A 17182-nucleotide genomic window follows, 5' to 3' on the forward strand; every position below is an offset into this window, starting at 1 on the left:
AAAGAGAAACTGTTGGCAGCAAGGAAGGGAAGGTCTGTATTTCGAAGTGTGATATCACCAGAGTTCTGGTCAAATCAGGAGAGTCCCAATTTGCACAAGCTTAGCACCCGCCCGGAGGTCACCGAAGAGCTAGAAATAAAATTATCGCAGAAGGATTTATGTTGGGAGGGACTTTTGGAGTCAGCAGCGCTTCACCTTCCTCAGATGTTGGGGTGGTTCCTGTAGAAACCCAAAAATACCTCGCCACAACTAATACATATAAAGGCAAATTAATCACATTCGATTCTTACATTCAATTCTTATTCTAGCCTGTGAAATAGTGTGCAGAGAAGGCAAACTGTATGAATTCAGTTAAAAGCAGTTGCTAGTAACCTGGGTTTTCTGCAGGCTTCCTAATGGTGGGGGGCAGGTTGAGGAAGAGGGAATATCTGATTGGCAAATTAAGAAAATAAACATATTTTAAAATGAAATTTCTGCGGTTTTATTTTACCCTTCACATGGGATTGGGATTGCGTTGGAAAGTTTTGGATCCTCCTCCTATATTTGTCCCCACACATTTCTGAGGTAGTCTTAATTTATTAACGGATTAAATTGTAGTTTTGTAACGCATGTGTGCAACAGGCACAGAATGAAACATATTTCCGAGCACAGCCTGGAGAATAAAGTGTTATGTCAGGTGGGAAATGGGCACCTGGCCTCTTTTCTCTGTCTGGAGCCAGTTACACCCCCGGACACCAGAAATAAGCCCACCTTCTCTGTCTTCTGCTGAGCTGTTTGCTTACGGAAGTTTGTTTCAAGAGAAGCAGCTCTGCCCTTGTTATCTGTGGACCACTTGTTACACGTCACGATGTCACTGGGATTGGCTGGAGCAGATGAGTTTTCATATGCCACATCTTGGACCTTTCATATTTTCGTAGAGAAGTTTTGAAGTTGGTTCAGAGAAGAGATTTATAACAAAACCTAGTGTGCTGGCCTGGATATCTTAACATTTTTCTGCTCTTCTAGGTGAAATCAGGGTGGCTTTTGTGCTGTACAACAACCTGGGCACCTATCTCTCCACGGAGAATGCCAGCATGAAGTTGGGAACAGAAGCAATGTCAACTAATCACTCCGTCATTGTCAACTCCCCTGTCATCACGGCAGCAATAAACAAAGAGTTCAGCAATAAGGTTTACCTAGCTGATCCAGTGGTCTTCACTGTCAAGCACATCAAGGTGAGGGAGTTCGAGCACCACTTCTTTTTTTTTCTTTTTCATTCTAGAACAAAGTGTTGCGCAAGTTGGCTGATGTGAGGCCCCCAGCAGTCCTTGATTAGATTTTGAATTATACATTTGTTCCTTTGCACTTTGTGTTATTTATGGAGAATGTCTCTTTTATGTTGCATTAATAAAAGTGAAGAAAGACTCTCCTTTGAGCTGATGCCCATTGCTCAGTTGCTGACACACGTCATTCCGTAATTAAAAACTACCGATATATTAGGATAGACCATAATATTATTTTATCATGGTGGCAGGGGATATTCAAGGAAAGTGGAATTAGAGTGAAAGAGGACAGCTAGTCCTCCTGTTAGCCAAGCACAGTCATTGCAAAAGTTGATTGCTTAAAGTAATTAATTTCTCTGCTCTGCAATGCAAATGAAGCAGTCTGGTTTTGAAGAGCTGAATTTAGTCTATGGCTGAAATTAATTAAGAACAAAGAACTAAGTTTGCATTAGTAAAGAGAGCAGCAACAACCTAAGTTTTTCTAGTATCAGCAATACTTGACATATAAACCACTGCTCATTGTTTATTCAAAATTAAAGGGTGACAGTGCCTCTGGGAAAAAAAAATACTGCATTTTGAAATCTCTGAAACACTAGAATTTTATTGCATTTATTAATTTCCTCCCTACAGCAGTCAGAAGAAAATTTTAATCCGAACTGTTCATTCTGGAGCTATACAAAGCGTACGATGACAGGGTATTGGTCCACACAGGGATGTCGCCTCCTGATGACTAACAAGACTCACACCACGTGCTCCTGCAATCACCTCACCAACTTTGCGGTCCTAATGGCACACGTGGAGGTTAAGGTAGGTGTTGCAGATTCAGAGTCTGCCAATACACTGGGCAGGAAAAGTGGCCAATCTAGCACCATTTTGTTACCGTGAACGGAAGCGAGCAGGGAATTTTCTGTGTGACAGTAACTCTAATGGTAGAAACCATCTGGTGTAAATTTTCCTTTTGCTCTATGGCGAAACAGGAGATAGTCGCATGAGTGCAACGCCTGTTCTGAGATCCTGGCACGGGCAGCTCTGAGCTGTGGATAATGAGTAAACAGAATTAGCTGTTGCCACATTCTTTGCTTACTTGCATCCTTGATGTGCCATCAGGGAGTAACGACAATCCTGGGTGAGCCTCCCTCATGGGGTGCAAGTCGCATGTCCTGCTTGCAGCAGCTGCAGGTAAACTGCTGCACATGTTTATGTGAGGTGCATGTGTACATCTAGAAGTATTTTCCAGCTACCAACTACAGGGAAAAGGGACATTCTCTGTGTCTCACTATGTGTTAGTGAGCTACGTATAAAATAGAAGCTCCTTGTAACATCCTGCACAGAGTTTATATCTACCCAAGGCCAGTACATGATAACCTAGTTCCTTTGCCTGCATTTAGGTCTGTGATGCAATTTTGGCTTCCCTCATGACTATCCCCACTGGAGCTAAAAAAACTACTCCTGAAAGTAAATGTTCCTCACGGTATCAGTGGCCTGAGGAGTGAAGGGCACATTTGGGATTTTAGTCAAGAATGAGGGAATGGTCGAGATGGTCCTCCATTTCCTGAGCCGTCTTCACTGTCTTGGTTGAGAACAATCTCAGCTGCTGTAGAAAGAAGAGGAGAAGGCCCTGATGCCAAAAAGGTTTTGGCCTAGTGATTTCCTGTGTGGCTTCATCTCCATTTCATGTCCCTGGCACTGCAGCAGAATCCATGTCTCTGAGCTAGATACATGTGTGGCATTTTCCACGCAGACAGAGCATTTCAGAGGCTTCTGTGGCTGCATAACCGCAAAAACTATTATGGATTTAAAAGACCTCTTCTCAAATAGTCTTCCAGTGTCACTCCTTCGTGTATTTTTGTTCTCCTTGATAATCTGAAGAATGGCAATAAAAATATAGATTAAAGTACTGTCATGCGTGACCAAAGCTCTGCAAAAAAAAAAAGAAATGGGAGCGTGGCAGCACATTTGCCATAACAGCTGTCTCCAGCTGAGAGGGGCACCACAGACCTGCTGCTGCTGCTGCTGCAGGATGACATATCCATTGCATTTTGCAGGAGTCGCTTCTGATCCAGGAGACATGCCATTAAACTGCTGTGGCGTTATCCTGGGAGATGTCTGAAGAAATGACCTGTTCAGAGCACATGTTTACGGGTTAATGGCATAGTGCAGTCCAGGTCCAGTTTTGCCAGCTTCCTACAAGTGCTTGAATTTTCAACAGAAATGTGTGTTTGGCTCATTAGCACCTGCTTGGAGTTAACAGATATTCCTGAGTTGCCGAAGTCAGAGGTTGCACCTGGGAAATGCTGATAGCTTTCCACTCCACTGATGTGAATAGGGGCAATCCCTACGGCGTGCTGTAGATACAGGCTAGAACCGAACAAGCCTCTTCTCAAACTGCAAGTAGGTCAGCCTTGTCTGCACAGCGTTTCACCCAAACCTCATTAGACTGGTAGCATAGGCGTTATCTCATCTTGCAGAAACAGGATGTGAGACCCTTCCTTGCCCATGCTCAGTCAACAGGTTCGAAAGAGCTACAGCTGGAAGCCTCCTGAGTGCCAAGCCAGTGTGCTCTTAGCCAGTGGGTGTGTCTGGGTGTGAATGAGAGCCCTCAAGATGTTCAGGTCATGTTTTATCATTTGGCTGCAGCTGAAGTATCATTACTGTAAGAGCCAAATTGGCTCCACTTTGTTGACTCTGATGCAACCGGACAGCTTCCTGGCATATCCACTTCAGTGATGATCCCAACCTGAGGACAAAGGCAGGTGTATACCCTGCAAACATCTTCAACTCTTCCCTCCAGCTGCTCATCACCTCGCTCTTCCTGGCAGCACCATCCCACTCCGGTCTGCTGCTGGAGTGAGCATGTGTCCCTTGCAAACCTGGGAAGTAGCTTGTATGACATTCCTTATGCTGTTGCAATGAGTTGACTTTAAAGTCCTGGCAGCAGAATACCTGCTGGTTTGGAAAGGTGGAGGTTTTAGAATAAGTGGAGGTTGTTGTCATTCATTGACCTGCATTCAACTCTCGTAGGCATGTTGTTGTCTCGTGTCCTGTACAAAATGGCATTCCTTGCTTCAAAGACCTCTAAGTCTTCTTGGAGGTGGAGCAATCCTTGGGGAAAGGGCGTTGCATGGTTGTGCAGGACCTCTTACAGCAGCGTTCTGGCCAGTGACTGGGATTCTTAAAGAGCACTGTTACACACACAATAATTAATAATACTCTGAGAGTTTTGCAACAGAAACTATTTTCTCTGTAGTTGAGATTTGTAGTTTACTGACTTTGGTTTGTCAGATTTTCGGTTCTGTAGGAAGCATCCTTTGGTGCAATGAGTATCCACGACACCCTGCCTAATGATATTGAATACTGGGCATTGTGGGGAGTGGACATCGGAGTCCTACTCCTTAATCAAAACCCAGCACCAATTTGACAAGTGTCACTTCTGGTCTTCCTCTGAATGAGCTCCCTCCCTGGTAGCATGGCAAAAGAGTTTGTTCTCCAGAGGAGACCTCAGTGGCTACTTTCTGGGTTACAGGCTGGGATGTAATTATTAGCAGAGTGTATGCGGCAAGGCGGAGCTGGAAGGTAGCACCGCTGAGGAGGTGATTAATGGCCGTCTGGCTCTCTAGCGTGAAACTGCTGTATGTGTGTGTCCGAAGGGGCAGGAAATGACATTGGCTGACCTGGCAGCGGGGATTTATTGGCGTGTTTCCACAGTAGAAGTTGCTGGGGTCAGTTTAAGTCTTAATAGGACAGTGCCTGATTAAAAGGAAGAGATTTGAATTTGAAGATGCTTTCTGCCTGTTAAAACCAGTTGGGCCCGGAGTTTCCTATTCACCTGTATATTTCAGTGGGGTAAATAACAATGCCCAAGACTAAGAGCCTGCTGTGCACATGGGCAGGATGCATAGCTGCTCGAAAGGACAATGGACCCCCCATCTGCACGTACCCCTCCAGCTGCTGTCAGAGCCCCAGCTAGCATGGGAAGAGGACAGCGGGACCATAATGGTCTGTGAGCTGGACCTCACTGGCGCATCTTCCTGGCAAGAGATGAACTTACAGATCTGCAACATCCGTTGCCCTTTCAACAATCTACCAGGAGAAATGAGGCCCTCCCTTTGGAGAGAGATTTTAAGACTTGCAAGCAAATTACTGTTTTCATCAATGAAGAAGTTAATTTGTCCTGTGTTATGAGAAAACTATTATAGTCTAAAAGATATTTTGTTAAAGTGTGAGATATGTTTACATAGATGAGATTTATGTTAAATACCTAACTATTGTTTGAATCGGTAGGATATTTGTTAATAACCTTTAACACTTTAAAAACATGGTGGTTCCCATGCCATGGGACAAAGGCAATAGTTAAATAAGCCATTCTACCTATGTAATTGCTGCAGAATTATTCCAAATTTACAAGCTGTTTTTCACAAATGTAAAGCTTGTGCTTTGCATCATATTAATCATAGCAGACGCATCTTAAATGTACCATGGGAAAAATATGCAGCCAGAAGCAAGTTCAGAGCTGGTGGGAAAATGCAGTTAAAAAAAATCACCCAAAAAAGAATAAGCAAAGGTACCTCAGGGTAGGTAAATGTAGCTTATCCGTATGTAGTGAATACCAAAGCCTACTCTTCTTTTAAAAATAAATAAATAAATAAAACGAGAGAGAAGAAGGGGGGAAAAAAGAAAGGTGCTTTAAATGTAGCAATTAATTGGAAGCTTTCAGATGTTATTCTATACCACACACACGTTACACCGTGCTAATTATTTGGGGAATGGAAACATAAGGCAAGCTAAGGAGAGAAAGGAATAAAAATATATGAAGTCTAAATGGAATGCAGTGGTCCATTGCCTAAAGCAATACAGCCATTCTGGATCTAAAGAGCGATCCGAAGTTATTGCAGCGCTGGCTTATCCATATATTAGCACTTGTAGGATTGAGCAGCAGCGAATGAAAGAAAAAGTGGGTGCAGGACTGCAAAAACACTGTAACTGCGTAATTGAATTGCTGAAACCGCTATGTAATGAATTTTGCAAGACAAACTGGTTTGTACCATCAAAGGAGTTAAATCTCAAAAAAAAGAATGTGTTACTGCAAAAAGTAACTTATTCTACCATGTTACTAAATAAGAACTGTTTTAATTAAGCAGAAGAGTTATTAAATGTGCTTGTCTTTAATGAGGTTTTAAGATTCAAAATACAGCAGTATTTGAGCTTGTATTAGGAACAGAAATCTGTGACTTCAATGAACACCAAGAATAAGGACTTGCAAATGGCACATTTGGTTATACCTTAGGTCAAATATACCTGTTAGGTCGCATTATCTATGCCTGCGGGGTCGGTTCAGAATTGTGCGTGGTAGCAGTCCTTGAGCTTTTTGTCTAGGTGGGCAGTAAGTCTCTCCGGGGAGTTCTTTGAGTTCCCCACCCTCGGTTTGACACACGTTGATTTGGGTTGAGCCCTAGTTGCGTCTTACTGTTTCTAGTTCTGCCGGGTTGGACAGCTCACTGGTCCTTGTCTGTGCATATCCCGAAACATTGGCCCAGATCTTCTCAGGTAGCCACTTTGTGTGCTCAACCTGGAAAGATCTAGAGCCTGGCTTCAGAAGGATGTACTCTGAGCCCTGGAGTTTGCAGACTCTTAGCTCATTGCTTACAGTGTCAGGAATTTGAGCCCACAGCAGCTTATTAGCCGTGGCTCGCTTTCCCCCCAGTTCAATGCGTACATATTTGCTTAGCATCGCCCTTCTCGAATCTCCAATGTGCGAGCCAGGGCTAGTTGCACAGTAAGGAACTGTGCCCCAGGGCTTAGGGACAGCATGACCCTACAGGGTTTCCGTAGCCTCTGTCCAAAGATGTGCAATTCAAGTACCTCCCGTTGGTAAGCTCGAAGCTTTGCACTGTTTCTTGCTACTCCCTTCTTTTCTGGCTGAAAGCAGGGTGAACTCAAGGACCAAAGTGAAGGCCATCATGTGGTGCAGCCATGTTCCAACTGTCTCCTAGCACCAGGCTGGGTAAGACCATCAGTGCAACAGCAGAACTGAGGATGCTGTGACCAGATTTTTCTGGGAACTCAAATTAACAAGCCAGCAGCTTGGCTGGGTAGATGTCTCTGCTGAGTTTGGCACAGCTGCTGTAGCTCATTTCTCAGGGTGGAGATGCTTATGAGTAAGCAGAGCTGAGACACTTTACTAAATCCAGCCAGCACAGAAGGACAGGATGCAATTTCTGTCCTTCCTGTCTCTTGCTCTCCACAACTGAATCTCACCTCAACTTCATCTCAGTTGCAGCCACGTCGGTGAGTACAATGGAAATGCTGGAGACTTGCCACACGTATCCATTTGTAACATATGACAAGGTGAGGTCTGCAGCCATTTCTTCGTGCTCTCCTGCCCTCCATCACTTTATTCTGGTCATGGAGGTTTCTGCAGCTTGTGCTGGCTGCTGCTTCTGGCAGTCGTTGCAAGACCATTGCATTCTGGGGAGAAGTTTTTGGGGAAGGGTTCTTCTAGGAGGCCTTCGTCTTGCCAAGGAAGGCAGTGGAGGAGTAAGATGGTCTGTGTGGCCCATGCAGAATATGAAGGCAGCTTTGAGGATTAAGGCAAGGAGAGGAAAGGTGGCTACACTATCTTGCAGGGCTGCTCAGGGATCCGAGCGTTATTTTAAATGGCTGTAGTCAGAAGACAGTGACGTTGCATAGGAGCTTCAGTTGGGATTTAAGCTCTCTTTATTCCTGGGTTAGGACCTGATGGTGTCTATGACAGCATCACCTTTGCAGAGCACAAAGGAGATACGTACCTACTCTGAGGGTGCTGTGTCTGCTGTGGGGCAGAGCTGCCTGCCTCCCTCAGCACATGCCTTGAGGAAGAGGGAGAGGATGGGTGCTAAAGCAGTGTGATCACCCCTCAGCGTGTATCCCTCTTGGCCTCAAAGAGGGGAAAGCCACCTCGAAACCTCTCACGTCTGCATAGTGGCAATGCCATTAGCTAGCCCAGACATGCTGTGGGAGTCCTTGGGCTTTCCTCCTGGTCCACATAGCCCAGGTGATGCTTTTGGCACATCTGCAAAACCATTTGCATCTTAAGTAGCCCTTTGGGCTTAGCCATGAAGCACTACGGCCAGCTTGTAGCAGTAATCCTCTCTCAACACCAGCAATGGGGGGTGAAGGGCAGAGGGAGTCTACATGGCCCCAGATAGCTACAAATCCGAGGAGCAGCATCAACAATGAACAGAAGTTCAGACCTGTCACACTTGGGCCTCTGCCCAGCCCAGCACGCTGCCAGCTCCCACCAGGCACCAAGAGGTCATCTCTGAGCTAGTTGATGACACTGTCATTTTATTTACTGCTTGCTTATTCCTCCACCCCAAACATACAACTCTTTCCATTCCTGGAGGGACAGATTAGGAAAAGGAATGTGTCCTTTGCTGCTGGCAGCTCCGTTTGGCTGCTGTTTTCTTCTACTGATGTTTTTAATAAGGGACGAAATGCCTGTTCGTTTCAGGAAGAGCCATTCTGTCATAAGCTGACATTGCCTGGGATTTGTTTTTATTAGCTCAGGTCCGGTGTACAGGCACTGCCAGAGCTGCTCATTGGTTTTCCCAGCCTGGATAAAATCTAGGCTGCCTGCTTGCCCTGCTGTGGTTGCTTTCAGGGCTTGCATAACTCCTCTTGCACAGGTTTTCATCAGCGCTCCCCTCTTGCCGCTTTTGGCCCCTCCAGAGCAAAAGTGGGTTTTTTTTCCAGAGCAAGGGAAATCCTGTTTCACTGGACTTTGGGTCAGGCTCATGCCTAAATCATAAAGTTCAAAAAGTACTTTAATATAGAAACTCTTTCGCTGAAGTGGATTATTTTATTTCTTTCAATTATTTAATAAGTCATTTCTGTGCTGAAAACAATCTGCGTGTCAGCTCATCTGTAAAGCTAGCATAGCTTACTGGTCAGAGAACTCAGTGGCTTTCACGCTGGGCCGTGTGGCACTGATCTTGACAGCCATGGTGCATTTGGGCAAGAAGGTGTTTGATGCTGTCCGTGTCTCCCATGGCCCTCCCATGGTTGCTCAGATCTTTGGGGAGATTATCGAGAAGCAAGAGTTGACTGTTTTCAATACACCGGTTGTTTCAGAGTTATTTTTCAGGCCTTAGGAACCCCAGGGCTTGTGGGTTGCTGGAAGAATATCGTTAGTGCATATGTCAAAGCTATTTTATCCTCAGTCGGGGAGTGCTTGAACAATGCTGAACAGGATAAGGAGAAAATTTGCTCCTCCTGCATGTCTCTGCGGTTGAGGGGCCAGGCTCAGAGACTGCGATCCAGGTACAAAATCTGGGTGTCCTATTTATCGTACCTAACCCTGGAATGCCATATACCACCTGTATAAAGCAGTATGTTGCTCTCTTTTTTGTCACATAGTGCTTGGGTGTTAGCAAGGATAATCTCATGGCATTGAGGAGTGGTTACCACGATTCCTCCTTTTCCTGTATCATTCTGCTTTGTGTCCTGTGGCAGCGCAGTATTTTACAAGTTTCAGTCTCCAGCAAAAGGCAAATTCCTTTTTGCTGGACTTGCTGGTGAAAAGGTTCTGTATGTGCCTGTCCCGGAGGCATCTGGCACTGCCATAGATGCCAGTGCTTACCAACTCCTCCCTGACCCATCAACTCTTCTGTGGCATCTAATATTGGGCATCCCAAACAGGACAGATCACACCCAGCCTTTGAAATCCAGCTCACTTCTTCTCTTGGACTTTACTGAAAAAGCTACAGATTCATATTTTTTCCCCCGAGGTGTTTTTTAAATTGCTCTTGTTTACAGTTTATTGTTGTTATTCCTTTTTGTTTGTTCTTTTGTGAGTTTGTTGAGTTTGGGGAGGGATGTTGTAATTGCAGAGAAGTTGTTTTTATGGTTGTCTCCCAGCACTCTAGGGATGGGTGTTATGTGCATAAAATCAGTATTATCATTACAATTAATATTAAAAAGAAGAGTAGTAAGAGTGATAATAATAATACAGCAATCGAGTCTGTGTTTCTTCCTAAGCGCGGTGAGCTTTGTGGGCGAGCAGCCTTTCCCTGAGGAAGACCTTGAACCTGTACGGCAGGATCTCTCTCCGGGAGCAAGAACACCCCTAATTGTGTCTGAAAGTCAACAAAGTTATGGTTTTGTGATAGAGGTACAGCACCTGTGAGATTCATCTCAGGAAGGGGAATAAGCCCTCAGAGAGCTTTCCCTGTGCCAGGCTTTATCTTGGGATAGATCAGCCTGTGGTCTTGGCCTCATCTGGATGGGATGGATGCATCTGGCCAAAGTCTGCCTAGTTTCTTTTTCCTTGCATCCCCCCGCATTAGCTGCCTTCCCCTACTGGCCCAGCCTGAGACCTCTTGGTACTTCAGCCTGGCAGGGCGATCTAATCAGGTGAGCTGGCAGGGTTGTTCAGGGAGATGTTCTTCTGCTGTTCCCCAGCAGCCTAGGAAAAAAGCAAGAATGATTTGCAAGGTGCCAGGTTTACATTAACGTTTTCTCAAACTGAGTTAAGAGGGATGGATAAATTAGAAAGACGCTGAGATAAAGTAATGTGCAGCCACCAGGAAAATGACACGTGCTTCATCTTCTCAGTTTTCGGTCTGCTGCTGGAGGAGCTAGCTGGAATAGGCCTTTTGTCATGATCTAGAGTAAGCACACTATGATTTCTTGCCTCTTTGCTTGACTTGCAACCCCTAGTTCCTTAGATACTGGAAATACTCAGGAAGAGCAGCAAGAGCGTTTGGGGAAAGGAACCCTCTCTCCACTTCCAAGTCTTCCTGGAGAGAAAATTTCCAGTGCGGAAGAGGTGGAGCGGGAAGTCGCTCGCCATCTTTCGTTATCGTTTGATGCCTATCACTCATGCTGATAAAGCCAAAGAGCTGAACGCTTTGAGTTGTTTCTCGTGGGGGCTGACATAGCAGAGTGTATATCAGGAAAGGTCTGACATTTGATATGGCTTTATCATGGACGAGCAGGCAAAGAAAATAGATAAATTAATCACCTTTTCCCTCCATCTGTCATAAGCTTTTATCCCATGAGGAGAAAAGTATTTGTCCTGTCTTTTTGAAGTGTGACACTACTGTATTTACCAGCCTACATGATGCCCAAGTCATCAAAATGCCCAGAATGGAGGGAATGTGTGAATACCGCTTAAAACACAGCTTCGTGGGCCCCAGACCTGGGTCTCAAGCTTCCCCAGTCGTTTTGAAAAGCCCCCAGAGATTTCCAGCTAACCTTTCCCTCAGCTTATTGACTCTAACCACTTAGCCCCGAGCAGACGTCTCATGACTCAGCGGTGTGTTTCTCACTTCTTTTTTATATTTTGCTAAGTAATGATATCTCTAATTTCACCACATATGCTGGAAACTTGGGGAGTTACAGGCAAGTTTTACAGCCTGAACAAGGTTGTGGGATGCCCTCAGTGACAGGGTCCCAGCATCCCCCTTGTTTTTCGGAGAGGGACGTGCAGCGTAAGCCCAGAGGCATCCAGCAGAGTTTTATCAGCAGAGCCAAGTGACACCGATACGGCCCTTTGCCAAACTTTGTTGCTGGATTGCCTGACTTTGCCACTGCAGTGGCTGTGTTTGTATGGCTTTGGGGTAAAAGCATGTTACCAGTTCATCACGGGGAATCACTTTCCAGGCTGTCTTAAAAAGCACTGTTCTGTTACAATTTAAAAGCAAATTCTTGTTAAAAGGTCTGTCTTTTTTTTCTGGGTGGCATTCTAGGGATCCATCTGACTTCCCAAGACTTTTAAAATATAGCTCCAGGGTTTGAAAAAGAGAAACGAAACTTTCTTTCTCCTTCCCCAGTGAAAAAAAAAGCCCGAGACTTTTTCTGTCCAAAGCCTCCAAGCTCATACATCACTGTGAAGGTTTAAAGAGAGTCCTTTTTTTGCTGTTGGTAAATGTTTGTGATGGACTTGTGGTTGTAATCTCTGTGATGTTGTTAGCATGAAACATTTTTTACACTTGAATCGCTGTTTGATGGTTCTTTATATTGCATCTGCTCCTTTGCCACGTTTGCGAAAGACGGAATGGGCATGCAAGACTAGCTACGATACCTTCGTATTTTCAACAAGAGCGTCATTGTTTCTAGGATAATTTGGGATCTGGGTCTGGTCAGGGTACCTGCAGCTTGCCAGACACTTCGGAGTCTGTGTTTCAAGCTACAGCTTTCTTGATGCAGGATTCAAGTCCAGGTCAATTTAGTCTTTTTGCAACTGGTCCCTTGCACCACGGCTTGGTGAGTAGATACAAATATTTGGCGAAGGGTTTCAGACAGACAATCTCACTCGGTATCTGGGTTGGATTGGAAATCATGCAGTATGCAACTGATGATTTTTTTTTTGTCTCCAGCACAGCGATGCAGTTCATGACCTGCTCCTAGACTTTATCACATGGGTTGGTATCTTGCTGTCACTGGTCTGCCTCCTGATCTGCATCTTCACCTTCTGCTTCTTCCGTGGGCTGCAGAGCGACCGCAACACGATTCACAAGAACTTGTGCATCAGCCTCTTCGTGGCAGAACTCCTCTTCCTTATTGGCATCAACCGGACTGACCAGCCGGTAAGAGGCAGAACACCTTCTCCTCCTGCCACAGGCTCTCATCTCAGAGCGAGGGATGTTTGACCATGCAGTGAGATATGTTCTATGCTGCCTTAATTCTGTGCATGAGTCCTCACAGGGTTGTTAACTTGGAGTCAAATGCTGATGCCTGCTGTGATTTCAGAGGCTGCAAGTGCATTGTTTGTCAACAGTGCGTGTGTGTGTATGTTTAAAAATGCGCTTCTACTATGTGCATCTTTATATGTTGGTTTGCCAGATTGTGTGCATACCTACCTTTGTATCATTGATTATAATTTATATATGCAGAGATGTGTCTATTTTAAAATAGTACGTGCACATTTTCAAAGTGAAAAAATGTTCTTCCTTTGGAGAAGGGAAGATAGGAACTCCCTCCTTCTTGTTAAACCTCCCAGTAAGAGAAATCCTGAGAGTTGCATTAATTCAGCATGGTACAAACACCTTCCCTTGCTCTTTTCAATCCGCATGCAGATTGCCTGTGCCGTCTTTGCTGCCCTCCTGCACTTCTTCTTCCTGGCAGCTTTCACCTGGATGTTCCTGGAGGGGGTGCAGCTCTACATCATGCTGGTGGAGGTTTTTGAGAGTGAACACTCCCGAAGGAAGTACTTCTATTTGGTTGGCTACGGCATGCCTGCGCTAATTGTGGCTGTATCAGCAGCAGTGGACTACCGGAGCTATGGCACGGACAAAGTGTGAGTGGGGCTTGGCACTGCTTGAACTTGGTCAGGCGGGATGGGAGCGGGGACAACAAAGGAAAGTGAAAACCCAGAGACATGGCAGGCAAAGGAGGCTTGTACAGGCAGAGCTGAGCCAGGAGGCGTGCCTTACCTTATTTTCGTGTCTCCAACGTAGTCCGCGATTACACAGGGGAAAATCCCCACTAGGAAATGACTTACAAAGGTATTTTGGGGGGGAGGTCAGCCAGGCAGAATTTTATCACAGCACTGAATCAGCAGAGGTGGCTGTCCCAAGTCTCAGTTTGTTACTGTATAGACGAAGTCATCCTTCTTCTCTAACCAAAGAGTACTTCTTGTTTGGATGATGAACCACTGCTTTCCTCTTCCTCTTCTTTAAGTGTTCTATCAAATTAACAGAGCCTGCAAGCAAAATAGGTGGTGACTGTGGAGTGTGTTAGACTCTTTGCAAACTGAAACAGCTACATCATTTATCATTATGAATATTCTTAAAAGTTTTCAACATGGCTGAAGCTGGTATCAAAACACAACTTAGATAATCGTGCAACAGCGTCTAATGGAAAACAAAGGGAAAATCAAGCCTTTGATTTTCTTTGCCAGCTTTGTTACAGTAGCACTAACAATGTGTTTTATTGACTTTAATTTTTGGGGGGGTTTTTTGGTTTTGCTTTCCTTTGTTAGGCTGCCAGTTGTGTTTTTAAAGCTCTTTTTTAGCAAAGGTCGGGTCAGGCCATGGCAGCAGCTGATCTTCAGTTAAATTCAACTGCAATATTTTTGCCAGAAACCTTATTGGTATAGATGAACCTGATTCATTGAGGAAGCAAATCTGTAGAGCAGTGGAGCTGCTCATGATCCATTTCCATGCCAGCAGGTAGGCTTGGATCCCAGCTGGCTATTTGCATCATGAATTGCAACCCGAATTTGTATAAATGTCATATTTCGTGGAAAGGAAAGGGCCCACACAGATATAAGTCGGAGGGAATAAGTTTTCGAGGATCTCTACCAATTTATCCAAGGTACTTTGGCCGACTTGGACAGGTGTAGAGGCCAAAGAAAAGGTAACACAACAGCTGATGACGGTTTCTGGAGAAGACTGTTTCCAGTCAACTGCCACCTGCTTTCTGCCCCAACCAACTCTTCTGTTCACAGCTCCTCTGAGCAATATATTAGGTACTGAAACGTTCTTCCTTGTCCCTCTAGATAAATTTAGTCTTACTGCAGTGTTTCTGTGGAGGACCTGTCTCTTCGCAGTGGCTTACAAGGCGCACATTGAGCCTCAGACATGTTACAGCTGAAGGCCCGTGAGTCTGGCTCCCTGGAAAGCCAACGGGATGCTCCCGCACATCTGCCATCACTGGAGCTGTGTCCCCACCAGTCTGGTCTGCAGTCTGCTCCTTTAGTGGTTGCCTTCCATGCTGTTCGCCCTGTGACTTCTGCAGTGTTATCGTCACAGGCCTTGTAGTACCAGACACACCCTTTTGGCATCTCTCTCGACATTTTGGGCTGCCTACCAAGAAAACCCAGCACTGCAGCTAGTGTGCAATGGAAGCTAGCACCAGCTGTCTTCTCTTACAGTGCTCTGTAGCCGCTGGGTGTTTAAAATGTCTTAGTTTCCTCCTAGGAAAAGGACGTGCCCAAGTCCAGACTATTGCTTTGGACGTGAGACAGCAAATGATTTGCATCTGCCCTCATCTTTGCAAAGTCCCTCATGATGCTCAGCAGGGACAACCCGAGTACCAGTGCAGGTTGTGGGAGACAGCGGCACACAACAGGCTGCCTGTGGAGATTGGGAACATGTGGCATCTAACCACAGCTCCCACAAAGCACCATGGCAGCTTTGCCTTTATGAAATGTTTGCACTCCTGTTAAATGAATGTAAGGACCTTTAGGAAGCACAGCAAAATAAACACATTCCATGAGATACGGTGCCTTTTCCCAACAGGCCTTGGGTGCCCAAATGTTTCCATGGCATGGGAGCTAAAGGCACAAAGTTTCGCCGAAATGAACTGGAGACTAACAACAAAAAATTACAAAAATTTGCCATCTCCATGTTGAGGAGGCAGCAGTCCTATGTCTGTGCCAGTAAAATATCTCTCTCTCCCCACAGCATGAAGTAGTATTTTTAATGATTAAACATATATGTAGTATTTTGCAAATAAATATTTACAGAGATTTGCAGAGCCTAAAATATTTATTTATAATCTCTAATTCCAGAGTGCACAATTTTATCACATTCTCATAGTGGAAAATAGAAAACATACAATATGTTTTGTATAAGTATCATGCTCCATCTGGTTGATGGATGATGATGTATTTTTCTGTGTAATGTTATTAGAAGGGTAGAACTGATTAGAATTTGTAGTCAACTATATGCCAGGCATACATAATTTGATTGCAAGAAGTTGCTTGGTTTTGCTGGGTTTTGTAAAACATCCTCTGGAATATATTACTTGCCTCTCTCCATTATTTATTGGATTTATTTAGGCAGGACTTATGGAGCTGTTAGTGTTATTTGCTTTCTGCCTGGCATTAGGTGCTACCATTCATACACCTCAGAATGACTTGCTTAGACACCCAGTGTAGGTTTCCTTGATTTTATTTTGCTTTCTAAATGCAACCCTCCTGTAACACACGCCTGGATTACATAGCCAGAAACAGGCAGTTGTTCCTCGCTCTGTTTCTTTGCTCATTAACTGGTGCTTTTGATTTTCTGAAGCGTGCCACATCCTGGTATTCACACTGGCATTTTGGAGCAGGTTCCCAGTAAATATACTCTCTTATACTTAATTATTTCAAGGATTTTACTGGTTTTTAAGAGCAGTTCAAACCACTTGTATTAGGAGATTAATTTGCTTTTATAAGCAAGCAGCTACATAGTAATTCCATTAAAAGATCATCCCACTCAGACCAGTAGGAACCATTCAGTGAGCAAGCTAAGCTGTGTTTGGCTGTTTTCCCCAGATAAATCAGAGGTGTTGAATCTCACCTTGTTCTGATTGTAATTTCTAAAGTAAAGGTGAAAAGCAGGAAGCCCTGCTGCAGAGTGAGGTCCCCCAACATTGCTGAAGTGCCTCTGGTGATGCTCACATGACCTTCCAAGCGACCAGTTCTTATGAGCCAGTCTTCAGCTGCTGAGTCCAATATGGCCACGTCTCAAGTTCTGCTGCAAAGACGACGACACTAGGGTTGCAGTTTTAAAAAGTTGCATCGTTTGCCTTGTCATGTGTGTTAATCAAATCCATCCATTTTCTGGTCACTTCCGATACCAAGCAGCGTGGTGGACAATGCTTCGAAATGCAGAAGGAAATCAGTGTGTGCATTTGTTGTTAGTGTTTGAAAATAACTTATGTCTAAAATTCAGTAAAAGCTGGATTAAGGCTTTAGCAGCCTCCTTTTGAGAAGACTCACTCACGTAGCAGGCCGTTCAAAAGCAACAGCAAGAAGCTATTCCGTATTCCCATATTGTCCTAGGTTTCATACCAATACCTCTTGCAAATCTCGGAGGCGAGCAGCTATGCTTTGAATGGTTCCATATAATTTAGGAAATGTGCTTGTAGGTAAATTTATCCACCGAATCAAATCCACTGTGACAGGAATCTCTCTGTCATTTCTACCCCCCCCCCCCCCCCTCCTTCAGCTC

The 17182-nt window shown here is 44.8% G+C and overlaps 1 protein-coding gene across 1 annotated transcript in view; it reads left to right on the top strand.

The window, feature by feature from the left end:
• LOC104501049 (latrophilin-3-like) overlaps positions 1–13543 on the top strand; it is a 15654-nt gene extending 2111 nt beyond the window's left edge. The window contains exons 3-6 of the mRNA XM_010144786.1: positions 1006–1214; positions 1893–2069; positions 12620–12829; positions 13319–13543. Coding sequence (XP_010143088.1) covers positions 1006–1214; positions 1893–2069; positions 12620–12829; positions 13319–13543 — 821 coding nt within the window. The remainder of the gene's footprint in view (positions 1–1005; positions 1215–1892; positions 2070–12619; positions 12830–13318) is intronic.
• The last annotated feature ends 3639 nt before the right edge of the window (positions 13544–17182 follow it).

The sequence above is a fragment of the Buceros rhinoceros genome, unplaced genomic scaffold, assembly GCF_000710305.1.
Source record: "Buceros rhinoceros silvestris isolate BGI_N320 unplaced genomic scaffold, ASM71030v1 scaffold40231, whole genome shotgun sequence".
NCBI classification, from domain to species: Eukaryota; Metazoa; Chordata; class Aves; order Bucerotiformes; family Bucerotidae; genus Buceros; species Buceros rhinoceros.